The 20,093-nt window shown below is 42.0% G+C and overlaps 1 protein-coding gene across 26 annotated transcripts in view; it reads left to right on the top strand.

Moving 5' to 3' along the window:
- Positions 1 to 20,093, top strand: part of nrxn3a (neurexin 3a) — a 433,709-nt gene that overhangs the window by 234,381 nt on the left and 179,235 nt on the right. The window contains exon 1 of one of the 26 annotated variants that reach the window (XM_045718513.1): positions 10,847 to 12,289. The exons of 24 other annotated variants lie outside the window; for them this stretch is intronic. In XM_045718513.1, coding sequence (XP_045574469.1) covers positions 11,986 to 12,289 — 304 coding nt within the window. In that variant the 5' untranslated portion in view covers positions 10,847 to 11,985. Of the gene's footprint in view, positions 1 to 10,846; positions 12,290 to 20,093 lie in introns of those variants that run through there. One more of the 26 variants, XM_045718523.1, reaches the window with a different exon arrangement.

The raw sequence follows: 20,093 nt of genomic DNA, 5'->3' as shown, positions 1-20,093 counted from the left end.
TGATATCACATTTACATAAGTATTCAGACCCTTTACACAGTACTTTGTTGAAGCACCGTTGGCATCAATTACAGCCTCGATTCTTCTTGGGTATGACGCTAGAAGCTTGGAACACCTGTATTTGGGGAGTTTCTCCCATTCTTCTCTGCAGATCCTCTCAAGTTCTGTCAGGTTGGATGGGGAGCGTTGCTGCACAGCTATTTTTAGGTTCCTCCAGAGATGTTCGATCGTATTCATGTCCATGCTCTGGCTGGGCCACTCAAGGACCTTCAAAGACTTGTCCCGAAGCCACTCCAGCGTTGTCTTGGCTGTGTACTTAGGGTCATTGTCCTGTTGGAAGCTGAACATTCTCCCCAGTCTGGGGTCCTGAGCGCTCTGGATCAGGTTTTCATCAAGGATCTCTATGTACTTTTCTGCGTTCATCTTTGCCTCGATCCTAACTAGTCTCCCAGTCCCTGCTGATGAAAAACATCTCCACAACATGATGCTGCCACCACCATGCTTCACTGTAGGGATGGTGTCAGGTTTCCTCCAGACGTGAAGCTTGGCATCCAGGCCAAAGAGTTCAAACTTGTTTTCATCAGACCAGATAATCTTGTTTCTCATGGTCTGAGAGTCTTTAGGTGCCTTTTGGAAAACTCCAAGCGGGCTGTCATGTGCCTTTTGCTGAGGATTGGCTTCCGTCTGGCCACTACCATAAAGGCCTGATTGTTGGAGTGCTGCAGAGATGGTTGTGCTTTTGGAAGGTTCTCCCATCTCCACAGAGGAACTCTAGAGCTCTGTCAGAGTGACCATCGGGTTCTTGGTCACCTCCCTGACCAAGTCCCTTCTCTCCCCCGATTGCTCAGTTTGGCCAGGTGGCCAGATCTAGGAAGAGTCTTGGTGGTTCCAAACTTCTTCCATTTAAGAATGATGGAGGACACTGTGTTCTTGGGGACCTTCAATGCTGGAGAAATGTGTTGGTACCCTTCCCCAGATCTGTGCCTTGACACAATTCTGTCTCGCAGCTCTACTGACAATTCATTCGACCTCTTGGCTTAGTTTTTTCTCTGACATGCAATGTCAACTATAGACAGGTATGTGCCTTTCCAAATCATGTCCAATTAATTGAATTTACCACAGGTGGACTCCAATCAAGTTGTAGAAACATCTCAAGGATCATCAATGGAAACAGGATGCACCTGAGCTCAATGTTGAGTCTCATTGCAAAGGGTCTGAATACTTATGTAAATAAGGTATTTCTGTTTTTTATTTTTAATATATTTGCAAACATTTCTACAAACTGGGGTATTGTGTGTAGATTTCTGAGGATTTTTATTTGTTTAATCAATTTAAGAATGAGGCTGTAACGTAAGAAAATTTAGAAATGTAAATTGGTCTGAATACTTTCCAACGGCACTGTATATAAACTACCGTTCAAAAGATTGGCGTAACTTAGAAACGTCCATCTTTTGTGTCTAGTTTGAGAAACAGACGCCTCAAAAGTCCTCAGCTGGCAGCTTAATTAAATATTACCCGCAAAACACCAGTCTCAACATCAACAGTGAAGAGGCGACTCCACGATGCTGGCACAGACACTGGACAGAGGAACTCTGCCTAGAAGGCCAGCATTCCGGAGTCGCCTCTTCACTGTTAACGTTGAGACTGGTGTTTTGTGGGTACTCTTTAATTAAGCTGCCAGTTGAGGACTTGTGAGGCATCTGTTTGTCAAACTAGACACTCTAATGTACTTGTCTTCTTGCTCAGTTGTGCACCGTGGCCTCCCACTCCTCTTTCTATTCTGGTTAGAGACAGTTTGCGCTGTTCTTGAAGGGAGTAGTACACAGCGTTGTACCAGTTTCTTGGAAATTTCTCTTATGGAATAGCCTTCATTTCTCAGAACAACAATAGACTGATGAGTTTCAGAAGAAAGTTGTTTGTTTCTGGCCATTTTGAGCCTGTAATCGAACCCACAAATGCTGATGCTCCAGACACTGAACTAGTCTAAAGAAGGCCTGTTGTATTGCTTTTTTAATCAGAACAACCATTTTCAGCTGTGCAAACATATTGCAAAAGGGTTTTATAATGATCAATTAGCCTTTTAAAATGGTCAACTTAGATTAGCTAACACAACGTGCCATTGGAACACAGGAGTGATGGTTGCTGATAATGGGCCTGTGTGCGCCTATATAGATATACCATTAAAAATCAGCCATTTCCAGCCACAAGTAATTTACAACATTAACAATGTCTACACTGTATTTCTGATCAATTTGATGTTATTTTAAATGACAAAAAAATTGCTTTTCTTTCAAAAACAAGGACATTTCTAAGTGACCAAACTTTTGAACGGTAGTGCACATGATGTATAATGTAAGATGATGTATTTGAACTCTGTTAAGACCTACTGTTCCACAGAGACACTGAGAGACAGTACAGTGGTATTATACCTGCAGGCTTTTTGGAAAGTGTTGTCACTTTCTGTCTTGAATATACTTTTTTGTACCATGAGAATATTATACGCAAGAAAAAATATATACTGTCTCGGATGGTATTTCCTTCCTGAAAATAACGTCCCTACACGTTGGAAGAGAGCAATAATGAAGGAAAAAAATATGAATGTGTTCCTTTTTTGCAACTCTCGTCCTGACGTGATTTCAATGTGAAAAATGTTCGGAGAACGCCCCTGCCTCAGTGAGGTGTAAAATTGATTAACCAGTTTAGTTATAAAGCCCACCCATTACTCCTGAATGCACTTCTCCTGAAGATTAATTTTCATCTGTTTTCTTTTAGTCAAATCGTCAGAACACCTGCCTGGAAGCATAGCGTTGCAGAGCAGGGGATATATCACCAACGTTATTGCCTTTTAAGCAGGTGGAAAACACTGAAGGCAATCATCCACTAAGTCATTTTCTTTTATGGTCTTTTTTTGGGTCCCAGGAAACAAGTATGGCATAATTCTGTCTGTTTCACAGTAAAATAATAAGTACTGGAGAGATTGGAGCATGCATATGTGAGAGGGTGATTATGTTTGCTGCTTTTAGAGCAACAAAAAAAAAAACTATGAAAATATATTAGACTTGAACAATTTTTTTTACCCATTAAGCAAGAGGATGTATACCCAAGCCCAAACCTAGACTAGAATGCAGTACAATGAAATCCTCAGCTAGATTTCTACAGCAGCTCTATCTTAGTTGTTTTATACTCAAAGACACTAACATCAATAGATTTTAATTAGGTACGCTTTGTGGTGTATTGATGTTTAATAGTATGTGTGTAATTCACGTCCATCAAGCAGAGCCCACACCCTTAAAACACATTCCAGAATAGAGGAAGTATTGGAGAAACATGTGGATCAAACAAAAATGAAACATATGAAGGGGAGACGTACATGCAAAGAAATAAACAAGACAATGGAGGCATAGAGAATTAGGTGAGGTTTATAACACTGGCAAGGTTAAAAAAATCATGTTAATGTTTTTTAATAAATACATGTGATAGCGACAAAAGCCTGAATTGTAATTAATTCAAATTGGTTCATTAACACAATAAATCCCTGTTTTCCCTGATTTAAAACAGTTAAAGTCCACATTCCATGTCCTGTATTCTAAAATCTACATTCCAAGTTCTATATTCCAAATATTCTGAAAAGTGACATGCATTTCTTCTTGAATCATGTATTAGAGGAATCAGATGATGTCCTGTGCGATGACATTAAAAGATGATAGGCTTTGCAGCCGGTGCGACACTGTCATTTCTCTCCCACCAGGATACATGGCTTCTATTAGTTGCTAACAGATCTGCATACTGTCACTGCCATATTCATTTCTCATTATGAACACTGTGATAGACTAGGCAGACAGACAGAGGCAGGGAATAGAGGAAATGAACATTGTCAGGATGTTCTAACATTCAGGATGGTCTAAGTTATTGGCTGGACTGTAAAGAAATAGCACTAGGCCTACAGTATAATGTATGTCTTTTCTGCATACTCTGCACACACAGCGGTGACGGGGGAAGCAGGTGTGTGTGTGTGACGCTCGCGTATGCATGTTTGCCTGTGCGAGCAGTAAACAAACACGCCGGTCTTTGAGCTAACGATCCTCCTTGATCTCTCCTCTTCTATGATCGTGGCACTAAAGCCTTCCTTTAGTGATAAGCAGGCTGTGTGCTATTGATTTGCTGTAATTCCCCTTATTGGCTCAACTGTTAATACAGTACACTGGCTGGTGATGGATTCAGCAGTAGTGTCAGCTAAGATGTATTTATGTGGGTAACATATAGATAACATACTGTAATTATATCTACATAGACAAACGCACAAATCTGAATGCATGCATGAACACGCACACATATACATACACACAAACAAAAACGGTCATGCATGTACGCACACAAGAAAACTAACGAATATTCATTAAAATATTTAATAGAAACGTGTAAATATTGGAATTAACTCGTGTTGCTTGTGGTTTGTATCATCTAATTCAACCAAGGTCAGTTCTATCCCTTTCCCCAATGAAACAGTACACTACATATTTAAAGGCCCAATGCAGCCATGTTTATATCAATATGAAACCATTTCTGGGTGTCAATTAAGTACCTTACTGTAAAAAATAGCTTTTTTTAGATAAAAACTATTTCTCAAGCAAGAATTTTGCAAGGACTGTCTGGGAGTGGTATACAGTGCATTCGGGAAGTATTCAGACCCGTTGACATTTTCCACATTTTGTTATATTATACAGCCTTATTCTAAAATGTATTAAATATTGTTTTCACTCAATCTACAAACAATACCCCATAATGACAAAGCAAAAACTATTTTTTCGCCATTTTTACAAATGTATAACAAATCTGAAATATCAAATTTACATACGTATTCAGACCCTTTACTCAGTACTTTGTTGAAGCACCTTTGACAGCGATTACAGCCTCAAGTCTTCTTGGGTATGACGCTACAAGCTTGGCACACCTGTATTTGGGGAGTTTCTCCCATTCTTCTCTGTAGATCCTCTCAAACTCGGTCAGGTTGGATGAGGAGCTCAAGTCCGAGCTCGGGCTGGGCGACTCAAGGTCATTCAGAAACTTGTCCCGAAGCCACTCCTGTGTTGTCTTGGCTCTGTGCTTAGTGTTGTTCTGTTGGAAGGTGAACTTTCGCCCCAGCTGAGGTCCTCAGCACTCTGGAGCAGGTTTTCATCAAGGATCTCTCTGTACTTTTCTCCGTTCATCTTTCCCTCGATCCCGACTAGTCTCCCAGTCCCTGCCGCTGAAAAACATCCCACAACATGATGCTGCCACCACCATGCTTCACCGTAGAGATGGTGCCATTTTTGCTCCAGACGTGACACTTGGCATTCAGGCCAAATAGTTAAATCTTGGTTTCATCAGACCAGACAATCTTGTTTCTCATGGTCTAAGATTGATGGAGGCCACTGTGTTCTTGGGGACCTTCAATGCTGGAGAAATGTTTTTGTACCCTTCCCCAGATCTGTGCCTTGACACAATCTTGTCTTGCAACTCTACGGACAATTCCTTTGACCACATGGCTTGGTTTTTGCTCTGACATGCACTGTCAACTGTGGGACCTTATATAGACAGGTGTGTGCCTTTCCAACTCATGTCCAATCAATTGAATTTACCATAGGTGGACTCCAATCAAGTTGTTTAAACATCCCAAGGATGATCAATGGATGCACTTTAGCTCAATTTTGAGTTTCATAGCTAAAGGTCTTAATACTTATGTACATAAGTAATTTATGTTTTTTACAATTTACTGCATGGTGATGTCACCATGAAAAGCCGAAACTCCCGCCCATGCAAACCTCCTGATTAGAATGTCCTGTGTAGATTGTATTTTCAACCAACAACTATCAGTAAATAACACTGATCAAATTATTCCACACATTTAGAGTGTTAGTTTTATCCGCTGTTGTACTATATGATACCAAACACAGAAAAAAAATGCATTTTGACTGCACTGAGCCATAACTACTGCTTGTGCTATCAACTTTAATGGACAGAGTTTAAGAAATGTAGGTCAGTCAAACAAATGTAGTCTGCCATTCACACGCTCTGTCTCCTTTCCATAGAGCGGACTGTGTAGTCAAGAGATTGACACGGTGTGAAACTGGAAGCGGTATCTAGGCATGCTGCTGACCATAGCTCTCTCCAGTAATGTATCCAGCATGTAGTTCAAATGCCAGTCTTTCCCCTCAGGCGCAAAACAAAACCAAAGACAGGCCAGCTGAAGCAAACAGTCTCTCATGCATACAGATCAGCCTCTCCAGCCCTTACCACGTCCATCTCCTCTCTCCATTCATGAGGAGACGCATGTTTTATCTGCTTTACGCCATCACATCTGACATAGCACTTCCCCAGAAGGCAACATTGGTTTCAGTGCCGTCATTATAATGTACTTTGTGACGTCATGGTCAGGTTATACGCTGGATGTAATTGGATGGTTTGTAAACGTATTTTAAGCAACCGGAATATGACGTCTTTCCCATGACATCATGAAAAGTATGTCTTTAGGACTTGGTCATAATATTTTGAACTGTCTTTGCAGATTCCTGCACATTAACAGAGAAATCAGAATTAATGTTATGCTATATTTAGTCTCCAAACCTGTGGTCAAACTGTTTTGTTACCTGGATAAGTTACAGTTAGGCTAGTGTTGTTTAATATTTCATGACTACATTTAAAGTGATTCATGTGTTTCCCTTCAATTGGTGGTGGATTGCATTGAGGGGAGGGAGATGGTGACAGTTCCTGTCAGGGGTACATTGCACGCTGGGTGGCAAGTTTGGCAGGAAAGCCTTAGCCACACTCGTTTAGGTGTTTGTGTGTGTGTGTAGTGACTGACTAACTACTGTTGTCACTTGAGATGTGAAGTGTCCTGCTATGACATGAGAAGCGTGTGTGTGTGTGTGTGTGTTAGTGCTGAGTGATTCGTGTTTTTTGAGGTTGGTTTGGTTTCGGTTTCGTTTTAGATTTGTTGTATTTTAATGGTAAATGCATTATGAGGGTTCAATGTTGTAACAACACAGAATAAAACAACTGATGGTAGTGACTGCCCATTACTACAGTATCACTTATTAGGCTCTAACCATCTTTTTTCACATTACTTTTTAAAATTCAAATATTTTGGTTGTGTGTATTACATATTTGTTTTTAGTAAGATGTCTTTATTATTTCATTAATAAAACCCCAATGATGGTAGTTGTTGCCCATGTACTGCTTATCACTTATTAATAAACCATATAAACCATTATTTTACTTTAGTCAAATATTTCAGTTATTTTGTATATTACTTTTTATTTTATTTGATGATTTATTATTTAATTCCAAGTCATCAACTCATCTCCGCTCAGTCAGTAGCAGCCAGCCAGCCAGCTACAGTATCTCTGTGCTCCCCAAAGAGGCATCCTTCAGGCTGGTAGGCTAGCCTAGCTGGCTAGCTGCCTGCTGTCTGACAAAATCACTATTTCAGTAGTTCTTCAAAGTAGATAAGGCATACTTTTAACACGGCTAAATAACAACTATCAATCAATTAGATGTATTGTTATGTAGCGATCACTGAGGTATAAAGAACTGTAGACTGCGTCCAAGATAATCTGACTGTTGTTTTCAAAGTAATCAACTCACGTTCGCATACGCTGATTTATGGACCGACATGACATGCGCATTAGCACTCATTGCGCGTGCACAGGGAGCAGCTCAAGCCGCGCCGACGTCATCATGTCAGGAAAAAAACATGGCATACATTGGATACATTTAAAATGTTAATCATTTCGGCTGTGAGTCATAGAAAAAAATCTGCCTCAGCGATTTTTTCTGCACAAAAGTGACGACTGAAGTGTCTTATTAGGAATTTTCTAATCTGACTCCTCTATGTGGCTGTCTATGGAAATTGTCTTTCTGGGCCGGGTGTAAATTAAACTGCAGTACCGAAGCAAGACTGTAGGAGCAGTTGAAATCATGCTTCTAGACCAGAACGCTGGCCCCTTGGTAGAGATTTTTTTAAAAAATGTTATTAAACAGTAACATGCAAACCATAAACATAACAGCCAGAGGGATTCCACAAAGAAATAAGAGGAGAAAAAAGCAACAAAAAAACACAAATCCACACTATATCAATTCAAATACAGACATGTAGCGAATACATTTTTTGGACCTTTTGTTTTGTGTACGATTTAATGACTCTAAGTAGTTTTCCAAATCAGCTTTTAAAAAATAAGAAAAGGGGCTTTTTCTTCATACATTTTGATTTATGATATACTCACTTTCAATTGTGGAATCAGTGTAGTAAAATAATATATCAAACTCAGAAATTTCAGGGATACAACTGCTCTCTATCCCTCTCGTGTATCAGTATCGCTCTTCCTCTCCATATTTGTCTGCTGGCCCACAGGTCCAATGGATTCTGGTCATTGTAGTTAATTACCACATTTCCTGCACTTATCTATGATGAGTTGGACAAATTAAATTAGTTATTTAAAAACTGCAAATAAACCGACATTTTGTGTGTGTGTTTCTACATGTTTGTCAGAGAGATAGGAAAACATATTTATATGTTGCATATTGAGTGTATAATGAATATACCATATAAAGAAAATGGTTGATGGATGAGAAGAACATATTCATGCTAGCTACATTAAAGCTATTTGTACCACTGGATGCAAATGATTGATTTATATGTTCCATTAGTAGATTGTATGCACTAGCTGAAATGACAATCATTCCCATGATTATCATTGTGATACATAAATCATGTTTTCGACTCATTATAAACAATCCCCCCAAAAAATATCCTCTCTGTGTACCACCAATGGAAAAACCTGTCCTCTAGTATTGCCTTGGGCCAAATGTATTCGACAAAAGAGTTGTGTCTGAATTTAATGGGACAGAAAAATAGCAGTTGTGATAAACGAGCACCTTTCCAGCTCTGAGGGTTTTTTTTTCTTGATACTTAACCTACAGAGTTATTGGTTTTCAACCCCCTTTACACATGCAATTTTTCTTCTCTAGTTTCTTTCTCTCTTTATGAGGACCTGCATGAATAATTGTTATCACGCCGGGTTAGTATGAAGTTATGAAGAGACTCCATAAGCAGGTAGCAACACATATTGGAAACCTGCTTTTCATCTGAGCAATATGGAGTCAATTGGCTGTCTATAACAATGTTTCCCAACTCCAGTCCATCGAGAGCCCCAACACTGCACATTTTCGTTGTAGCCCCGGACAACTTGTCAACTAATTATTAAGCCCTCAATGAGTTGAAGTAGGTGAGTTTGTCCGAGGCTACAACAGAAATGTGTTCTTTTGGGGGTACTGGAGGAATGGAGTTGAGAAACACTGGGCTAGAGGAACACCAAGCAGTCACTGGACTTAGACAGTTTCTGTTAATTGTTTAATATTGACTCTCGTTGAATGCAAAGGGAGGAGAGGAAAGACAAGACATTACTCAGAGATTACTCAGAGCACTCTTGATATTCCCGATAGTGGACAAGTTCTCTGTTTGAGATGTAGAGCACAGACAGAGATAATCAAACCCAGAGCCAAAGACCAGGAGTCCCTCCTCGGAATTTGAATGTCCATTAAGCCGAGATTTGCATGCAGCCAGCGCTCCACATTGGCCCATGGATAGATAGGTACAGTACATGCACGCTACACACACACACACACACACACACACACACACACACACACACACACACACACACACACACACACACACACACACACACACACACACACACACACACACACACACACACACACACACACACACACACACACTGTATTCTGATTATGCCCGATAGAACCATAGATTAACAGAGGAGGTCTGAACTCCCTGGCATTTTGTTTGTAAAGCTATTTCATTTTGAAATGCAAGAAATGTCTGAATTATGCATAGACTACAATGCATGTGTCAGGTCTTAGTTACATTTATTTTTGAAATGTTAAAATGAAGAGAATTAGATCATCGTGGGTGCAAGCTTACATTAAAAACGTAGTTCCAGGACCTAATCTGATTTCCCATGTCATGCATCAACATTACACTTCCAAATAGTTCCTTTGGTAAAGTCACAAATGGATGGTTGGAAATAGCACCGAATGCATTGTCCTAATTTGATTCCGAGAGCCTTGTTCTATTACGGGTGGAAACATCAGTGGTTCTCATGCACCTTAAGCTCGTTAGTGTTCCCTAATTTCCTATTTTGGGAAGCGTGGTGGGAGCCGCTGGTTTCCTAATGCGATCAGAGGGGAACAGAACTGCGGAAAAGCAGGGAGGATCAAAAGCTTTTCCATTAGAATATTCCCTTGTCAGTTTTGGTTTGCCATCGCGCGGGACGTGGCTGGAGACAGCGATTTGATTCCGATTCTGTCGATGGCTGAGCTGGCAGCGCATATCCACACTCAGCTTTTAGTTCTGTTTCTCTCTCTTTTACCTATCTCTCTCTCTTTCTCTACCACTTTTCCATCCTCCTCTCTCCCACTTTGTCTCACTCCTCTCTCTCCATATCTCTTTTCCTCTCACTCTGTCTCCCTCCCCTGAACATCGCTAGTTGCCCTTCTCTGCAGCAGTCTCCTCCACCCCCACCCCTCCTCTGCTTTCTATGAGGATTTGCATTGAGCTGGCCCATTTTGTTTTTTCTCCTTCTGCACCCCCCCAACCACCCTCTTGAACCCACCCATCCCATTCCCACTGCGTTGTTTCACCTGAGCCTCCCTCCCTCTTTCTCTCTCTCTCTCTCTCTCTCTCTCTCTCTCTCTCTCTCTCTCTCTCTCTCTCTCTCTCCCCCTCCTCTCACTCTGTCTGCTTGTGCACCTCCCTTCTCTCACTCATGCTCTCAGTGGTGTTGCCTGCTGTATCCAGTGAAGGATCCGATTAGGATCCCTTCTTCTCTCTTTCAGAGCAGGAGGCTGTGTTCAGGTGCTGAGCCTGAGACAGAGGGGGTGAGTGGAATCACCAGGACCCCTCCCCCCCACTCCTCCCCTCCAGAGAGGAGTATGAGACACTGAGACACACAGGAGAGAAGAGAAAAGAAAGGGGATTTATTTTCTGCCCATGGTGTCTATACTGCAGCACATTTGGAGCGCTACAGTGGACCAGTGCGCCACAGAACCACAGAGCCAACAGTGAGAAAGTGGTATTTATGTTAGGTGATAGATGTGCTTTTTTGCTTTCAAAACAGTGGTTATTTGTGGTTATTTCTTCTATACCGATGTGGATGAGTGGTGATAAACCAGGTGGTTATATTTTTCCTCTTCATCTGTGCTGATTGTGCGTGTGTGCGCGTGTGCGTGTGATAGAGAGAGAGGGACAAGCGGCGCTCTGCCATGTGCGACTGATAGCTGCTCTAGACACACGCAGAGTGCGCCACATCAGAGAGCGAGAGAGTGAGCAAGCGAGCGAGTGAACGAGCGCAGGGATACGCTCTCAGCCAGAAGAGCAGCGGGAGCTGTACACGACGACGCACAAAGGTCCAGAGAGGGAGAGAAAGAAAGTCATCCGATTTCCTTTCCTTCGAGGAAAAGTGAAGCGCGAGAAAGAGAAAAAACTTAATTTTGCTTTACCTTCAGGGAAAAGTGGCAAAGAGCGTGAAGATTGTGAGAGCGCGAAAGAGACACCCAATGTTTCTTTCCCTTTGGACAATTTAGAACATGAGAATAGCTCTCTAGTTTGAGCTTAAGTTTGCTGTTCGTCTGGGAAATTCTGTAGGAGATTGAAACCTCCGATTGCTTTCCGTCAGGGCACAACGTCAGTGTAAGGGGTGTAGCAATATAGAGATCCTCTGACTCCTCTCCCCCGGAACGACTCTGAGCTGGAGTGCTGTGGGTTTAGCTGAAACTGAAGCCGGACCTGAATACGGGTACAGGAGCTAAACCAGGTGGACGTGGGTTCGTAGTGGTCCTAGTATAGGGATGTGTCCATCATGAGCCTGGTCTCAGTAGAGTTTCCCCCGTGCCGTACATCTGTTGTCAGTCCTTCGGGCTTGGATCATGCTTCGTCCCGCCGGTTTCGCGCTGTCGCTGGGCTCCGGGGAAGGGGGTATGTACCACCACCCCAGTCCTCTCCGCCTGCGCCTGAGCCCCTGGATGTGGTCTCTGACTCTGGGATGTATAGCTGGGTCTGTGTGGAGCTCTTCTCCCAGGGGGAGGCAGGATAACAGCGTGGCTGCCGCCGGACCTCAGGAGCAGGCTACGTCCTATACCCACCCGGAGCATCACCTCCACGGGACGCGGCATCACTCATCTGCACCCATCTCTATCTACCGCTCGCCAGCCTCGCTAAGGGGTGGCCATGGTGAGTTACACTTTTGACCTAAACGAACTTGTTCTTAAAACCTAAACCCCGAGCCCTAAACTCGAACCTTCATTTCTTTACCCTAACCTTAAGCAACCACAGACGCAATTCCCTTATGAGTAGACTATTAATTCATCTCTCTCTCTGCGTAATCTTAAAGCAGCTCTTAATATCATTTATTGAAGGGGAAAAGGACATAAAGCAAGAGAAGCAAACACAGGGTCAAAAGAGAAAAAGGCAAGAGAAAATATGGAGAAAAAACTGTACAGCGAAAAAGACCCACTCTCCTCCCCTCTCCTCTCTCCTGTGCTTTGCCATGTTGCTGGCTCGGATTAGGGACCCAGTGCTAATAGCTGCTAATTGTAGAGAGTCTTCTTCAAAGCCATCAGGTGCATTAGCTGATTGGCAGTAATAGCTCTGTGGTGGAGCCATCCGCTGGGGAAAGGGGATGAGTAGAAACGGGATGAGGAGAGGGGGAAAAGGGGGTGAGTTTGGAGAGGAGGGAAGAGAGGGAGAGAGAAGGGTGTCAATAGGACTCTATTGGTCCTCTGATACTATTTAATTACTGGGCTGTATAGTGCTGGTGTGTTTTGGTGGGAGCGTGTGGGAACTTAGAAGTGTGCAGCTATTTTTGCAATTATAGGGGAGCTCTGCACCCTTCTCCGACAGCGCCACAGCAGTTATTCCATTACAGCAAAATGCTGACTGGGTAAGAGGGTATATTCTGAATTAGTGTGTGTGCAGGTGTAACCGATGTGAAATGGCTAGTTAGTTAGCGGTGGTGCGCGCTAATAGCGTTTCAATCGGTGACGTCACTCGCTCTGAGACTTGAAGTAGGGTTGCCCCTTGCGTTGCAAGGGCCGCGGCTTTTGTGGCGCGATGGGTAACGATGCTTCGTGGGGTGTCAGTTGTTGATGTGTGCAAGGGTCCCTGGTTCGAGCCCAGGTTGGGGCGAAGAGAGGGACGGAACCTACACTGTTACACAGGGCTAGACAAAACTTTTTTATCCATATAACTGATTTTTTACTTGTACCCCCCCACCAACCCACCCCTCACAAGGTGTGTGAGAAAAACTCAAACCCCAAGATCCAAGGCAGTTCATCTGGGACATTCCATTGCCTGAAGCTACATCTCTCTCTCTCTCGCCCTCTTTCTCTTTAGCCCCCTCTCTCTCTCTCTCTCTCTAGCCCTCTCTCTCTAGGCCTCTCTCTCGCCCTCTCTCTCTTTAGCCCTCTCTCTCTCTAGCCCTCTTTCTCTTTAGTCCTCTCTCTCTCGTCCTCTCTCTCTTTAGCCCCCTCTCTCTCTCTAGCCCTCTTTCTCTTTAGCCCTCTTTCTCTTTAGTCCTCTCTCTCTCGTCCTCTCTCTCTCTAGCCCTCTCGCTCTCATCATCTGACCTCCAACGCTTGATCAATTACGCCTCCTCCTCCTCAAACCTCCTTATTGTCTTGGCTGGCTGGGCAATTTTTTATCCTGAAAATGTATGGACATCTTTTATTTAAAACCAGTTTCTCCCCTTTTCTAAAATCCTTAGCACATTACTCAGTCGCTTCTACCCCCAAAAAGGAGAAGTGTTGTTGTTTGTTTTTGCGAGGCAGCAGTAGTTGAGTGTGGAAGCCTGCGTTCAGCAACATTTTAATTACAAATTCAGCAAAGACCTTAGGTGAGATGGGAGGTGCGCTCAGGCTTAGCTTCAGAGTGTTGAAGCATGGCACACTGCGTAGTGCTGGCGACTTGGACTGTCTTAGCCCAGCTCATTACAATAAGAGACAAATACTCAAATCAAATCACATTTTATTTGTCAAATGCGCCGAATACAACAGTGAAATGCCTACTTAAAACTTTCTTAAAACTTACAATGCAGTTTTAAGAAAAATACCTAAAAAAATAAGAAATAAGAAATAACAAATAATTAAAGAGCAGCAGTAAAAAAACAATAGCGAGGCTATATACAGGGAGTACCGGTACAGACTCCTCTGCAAAGGTGCGTTGCAATGGAAGAGGAAGAGGAGGAGGAGGAGGAGGAGGAGGAGGAGGAGAAAACGATTGTCTTCTCACCACTGAGAGACTTCTGCTGGGGTGTTCTACAGCATCTGATGAGCTTGTTGTGTGTGATGCTCGCGTAGGTACTCTTAGAAAAAAAGGTGCTATATAGAACCCTAAAGGGTTCTTCGGATGGCCCCATAGGAGAACCCTTTGAATAAACCTTTTTGGTTCCAGGTAGAACCCTTTTGGGTTCCATGTAGAACCCTTTCCACAGAGGGTTCTACATTGAACACAAAAGGGTTCTACCTGGAACCAAAAAGGGTTCTCCTATGTGGACAGCTGTAGAACCCATTTGGAACCCTTTTTCTAAGAGTATGCGTGTGTTCACCTGTGTGAGTGTAACAGGAGTTAGTAAATTGTGATGAATTTTCACCAAATCACCAGTTTTCCTAATTTGTTTTTGGTTGAATCTCCTGGTAATTTGTTGGGCTCTGTGTGTGACGTCAGCGCTGCACGCGCGAGCTCGTTCGGGGCTGTTTCCATCTGAAAGAGGTAGGCTGTGTTCTCTCCCGCCCTCCCATTTTTTATTTTATAAAACTCACTAAATGGACATAGTAACCAATGAAAACATTGTACTTTACTCATACAATATCAGTCAGGATTTCATGTTATAAGTTTGTCTTCCTGAAGTAATATGATGAAGCTATTTTGCTAGCAGGCTAATGTTAGCGCCTTGCTAGCGTTCAGTGTCCGGTGGCTAGCTACCGTTGGTTCAGTTTAGTTTTCATCTTCTGACAGGGGAGGCACAGCAAATATATAGCCTGTACGACTCCCAGCCCTGATGTCCCCTTTCCTTATGCCCTGTGATTCAGGTATGGAGATTCTGTATGAAATATGTGTGGGTGTGTTTTTGTCTATTCATGTACAGTTGAAGTCTGAAGTTTACATACACTTAAGTTGGAGACATTAAAACTCATTTTTCATGAGGTGGGCGAACAGGACATCTACTTTGTGCATGACACAAGTAATTTTTCCAACAATTGTTTACAGACAGATTATTTCACTTATAATTCACTGTAGCACAATTCCAGTGTGTCAGAAGTTTACATACACTAAGTTGACTGTGTCTTTAAACATCTTGGAAAATTCCAGAAAATGATGTCATGGCTTTAGAAGCTTCTGATAGGCTAATTGACATCATTTGAGTCAATTGGAGGTGTACCTGTGGATGTATTTCAAGGCCTACCTTCAAACTCAGTGTCAAACTTTGCCTGACATCATGGGAAAATGAAAAGAAATCAGCCAAGACCTCAGAAAAAAATGTAGACCTCCACAAGTCTGGTTCATCCTTGGGAGCAATTTCCAAACGCCTGAAGGTAACACGTTCGTCTGTACAAACAACCGTATGCAAGTATAAACACCATGGGACCACGCAGCCGTTATACCGCTCAGGAAGGAGACGCGTTCTGTCTCCTAGAGATGAACGTACTTTGGTGTGAAAATTGCAAATCAATCCCAGAACAACAGCAAATGACCTTGTGAAGATGCTGGAGGAAACAGGTACAAAAGTATCTATATCCACAGTGAAACGAGTCCTATATCGACATAACCTGAAAGGCCGCTTAGCAAGGAAGAAGCCACTGCTCCAAAACCGCCATAAAAAAAGCCAGACTACAGTTTGCAACTGCACATGGGGACAAAGATCATACTTTTTGGAGAAATGTCCTCTGGTCTGATGAAAATAAAAATAGAACTGTTTGGCCATAATGACCATCGTTATGTTTGGAGGAAAAATAGGGACGCTTGCAAGCCGAAGAACACCATCCCAATTGTGAAGCACGGGGTGGCAGCATCATGTTGTGGGGGTGCTTTGCTGCAGGAGGGACTGGTGCACATCACAAAATAGATGGCATCATGAGGATGGACAATTATGTGGATATATTGAAGCAACATCTCAAGACATCAGTCAGGAAGTTAAAGCTTGGTCGCAAATGGGTCTTCCAAATGGACAATGACCCGAGCATACTTCCAAAGTTGTGACAAAATGGCTTAAAGACATCAAAGTCAAGATGTTGGAGTGGCCATCACAAAGCCCTGACCTTAATCCTATAGAAAATTTGTGGGCAGAACTGAAAAAGCGTGTGCGAGCAAGGAGGCCTACAAACCTGACTCAGTTACACCAGCTCTGTCAGGAGGAATGGGCCAAAATTCACCCAACTTATTGTGGGAAGCTTGTGGAAGGCTACCTGAAACGTTTGACCCAAGTTAAACAATTTAAAGGCAATGCTACCAAATAATAATTGAGTGTATGTAAACTTCTGACCCACTGGGAATGTGATGAAAGAAATAAATGCTGAAAAGAATCATTCTCTCTACTATTATTCTGACATTTCACATTCTTAAAATAAAGTGATTATCCTAACTGACCTAAAACAGGACATTTTTACAAGGATTAAACTGAGTTTAAATGTATTTGGCTAAGGTGTATGTAAACTTCAGAACTTCAACTGCATCAGATTCAATAGCCATTTGACTAATTGGCTCATTCATTGAGCCTACAGTAGGTTACATTGTTCTTTCATTGAACGTCCTTTTTAACATAGGATTTTACTATTCTATTACAATATTAATTGAGAACGTGGTTCATATTTATATCTGTGATTTCGTAACTCTTTTTATTCATTTTGTGGGTCATTTAAATTACATTGAGGGGCTTTGTTATTGTGAGGCACTATTTGAACCATTCTGTTTTTATATCACTAATTCCTATACTTTCGTCTATGTGATCAATTCATATTTCAACATTGGTGCCTTATTCTATTAGCTATTGATCTTAAAGCCTTTTTTTTTAAATGGTAATGTTCTGTCCTATTGTCATGTTCTATCCTATGTATTATATCATACATTGGGAATGTATGGCAGAGCTGTTTCCATCTGAATGAGGGGAGGCACAGCAAACATATAGCCTGTAGACGTCCAGCTCTGATATCCCCTTTCCTTTCGCCCTGTGATTCAGAGCTGTCAATTAAGCCAACTCTCAGACCCTCAGCATGACTTATTTAAGGCGCCAGAACACAATGCAACAAACCATTGGCGCGGCACCCCAGTTACATGAGTGTGTGTGTGATGCGTGTGTATGCTTGTGTATGTGTGTGTGTGCGTGTGTGAGTGTATGTGACTAATCAGCCTCCTGTTCTCCCACCTCTTTAATAAGAGAGCATAGACTTTGCTGTGACTGGGAAGGCATGATGCGTAAAGGGGATAACGACCTATAGAAAGACAAAGGCGACAGGCCAGGGATTTGTCCCACAGACATAATGATCTGTCTGTCGCCTTTGTCTCCAAACCAAGCTTATTAGTGGGTATACAACAATAACTGCCAGTGTGTTGTTTTGTTACACCTGTTTTCGCGGCTTAGGAAGGCAACATACAGTATCGAAGAAAACAGGATGTTTGCACACCTGCCTGAACTAGGTGGTTTCCTAGAGCATTGCCAGTGGTCACAGTTGGCTAGATGGCCTTAATCAAAATCCTCTTTGAAGTGGGCTGGTGCTGCTGTACCTGCCAGTAGCACAGAATTGAGTGTTTTGGGCAGCCATTAGAGAGATGAGAGAGGGAGGGGCTATGTCCAGACCAAACTCCTTTAGCTGGACAGGCAGCACAGTGGATGCCTCAGAGAGAGAGAGAGAGAGAGAGAGAGATTTCTGGTCGTGGGTTTTTTGCAGATGTAATTTCACAAACTAGAGGGGTCCCAGCATAGGCTACCTGAGTACCCTATCCATTCCCCTCACTATTCAGACATATCTATTTAAAGTCTGGAAATTGAATGTAATATGGATGTTGCGCTCTTCTATGTGAGCAGGCTGTGAGATCTATAACCAAATGGGTTTTGGAGATGCTCAATTCAGACATCAAAGCAATCACTGGCACACTCTGATTTAAATCAGACAAAGTTATGTATATATTTGGCAGGGAAACCAATCAGCCAATAGGCTCCAGTCCTTTTCATTCATCCTCTTGACTTGGTTTTAGAAATGTAAAGTTAATGAAATCTTGTCTTGTTTAAAGGTATCCTAAATTAAAGTACTATTTCTCCCCCTCTCCCTTACACTATAAGACATCTTGGAGAAGTACGCTCTGAACCCATTGGACCGGTTGTAAAGATGTAAAATGTTGTAAAATAAAAAAAAAGTTGGGCATTTTTATTTTCTATTAATGGCTGACTTGTTTTAATTTAGACTTTCATGCCCCTTCCTGGTAAAGTGGGTAAAATATGAAGCATAATTGGTCATAATTGCAATAATAGCCTCATATTACCATTCTGCCAAAAGAAACAGTTAAACACATCTTACAATCATCGGCATTTCCATAATTTTCCATAATTCAGTCGAATAATAAAAGAGAAAGCAGTTCGGAAATGACTTTTACTTATTGTCTTCCATTTCGCTGACTTCAATCACCTACATCATATTCTTAAGAGTTTTTATTTTCTCCATTCTATACGATTTGATTAACTAGCTTGCGTTTGACTTGAAAAACAGGCGTTGTGGACGAGTTCAGACGAGAAGTAATTGGCTTCCACAATGGATGGTTCTAATTCCGTTCCATTAGAACAGATGGGAGACGGCTGCACTGGAATAAGTGATTGTGTTACCACCAAGTGGCCCCTTTTATTGTTTTTTAACCTTTGACTCCTTTTGACACTTTATAAAGTGAGTTAGCTCGTTACTTGATTTATGGTTCTCCCAGTTTGTTAGTCCGTTCATTAACAGAATCTTTAACGCTCAGTTCATTCAGTGTGTTTAAGGCTGATACTACAAATAAATTGTTCCATTAAATTGTTATTAATGCATGGAATAGCCTGAAAGGAAATTGGGATGGAGTTCAGAGCAAGGTCATAGGGTGTATGACCTTTACATGTCTCCTTTGGTGAGAGCCTTGGATGTATAGTTTGAGACCCGGTATGAGATTTGGCAAGGACATTCTAATAAGAATCCACATTGAATGCTATTGTCAAAGTACTTCCAGTTCCATCATGGAGGATAGTTTGCCTTAAACTCTTTCTGCTCTAAGCATTCTTTCCCAGAGGAACCCAGGGCACCACCAGACCCCAGAGTGAAGGAACGGAGTGAAACGTGTAGGATCAAAGGGACGTTTAGATCCGAATCCTCCGTATGGGATTATCATACTCGGCAAGACACTGGAGGAGACCTCATAACAGGATCTCATACAGAGAGAGATAGGGGGAGAGGTAGGGAGGGAGAGAGAGAGATAGTGAGGTATTTGTATTACACTTTTTTCTTTGCAATGCATTTGCTTACAGTGACTCTAAATGACCTGAAAATGTTACATTTGTCCACATCATTATGAATCATTGATGATTATTTCCAGAATCAGGTCAACCAAATGTTGCATGTAAATACTAAATAGGTAGTGCTATAAATAGGAAGTGTGCTTCAAAGTACACTATTCATAACCACTAATGTATCATGTTCTCTGGTGAGGAAATATGGTCATGTGTAAAGTGAATATTTTCTTTATTCTCAGTATATCAGTGACACGAAGCCATCTGCCATCTCAGCTCCTTCCATATTGAAAGGACCATTCATAAGTTGTCAAAGCTGAAGTTTCTGTCATCCACCCACATGTCACCAGAGAACTGAAGTGTACTGTATGTGAAAACAGAGTGTCAACATGTTCTTATGACATGACACACACTCACCATTTTGTATTATTACAACTTTAGTACTTTGTATTTCACACAGTTTCCTCATGACAGTTGAAAAGACAGCAGATGTTGGATGACAAATGTCTCAGTTCT

Source organism: Salmo salar, chromosome ssa01 (assembly GCF_905237065.1).
Source record: "Salmo salar chromosome ssa01, Ssal_v3.1, whole genome shotgun sequence".
Taxonomy (NCBI): Eukaryota; Metazoa; Chordata; class Actinopteri; order Salmoniformes; family Salmonidae; genus Salmo; species Salmo salar.
This window is presented reverse-complemented; position numbering and strand designations above follow the sequence as displayed.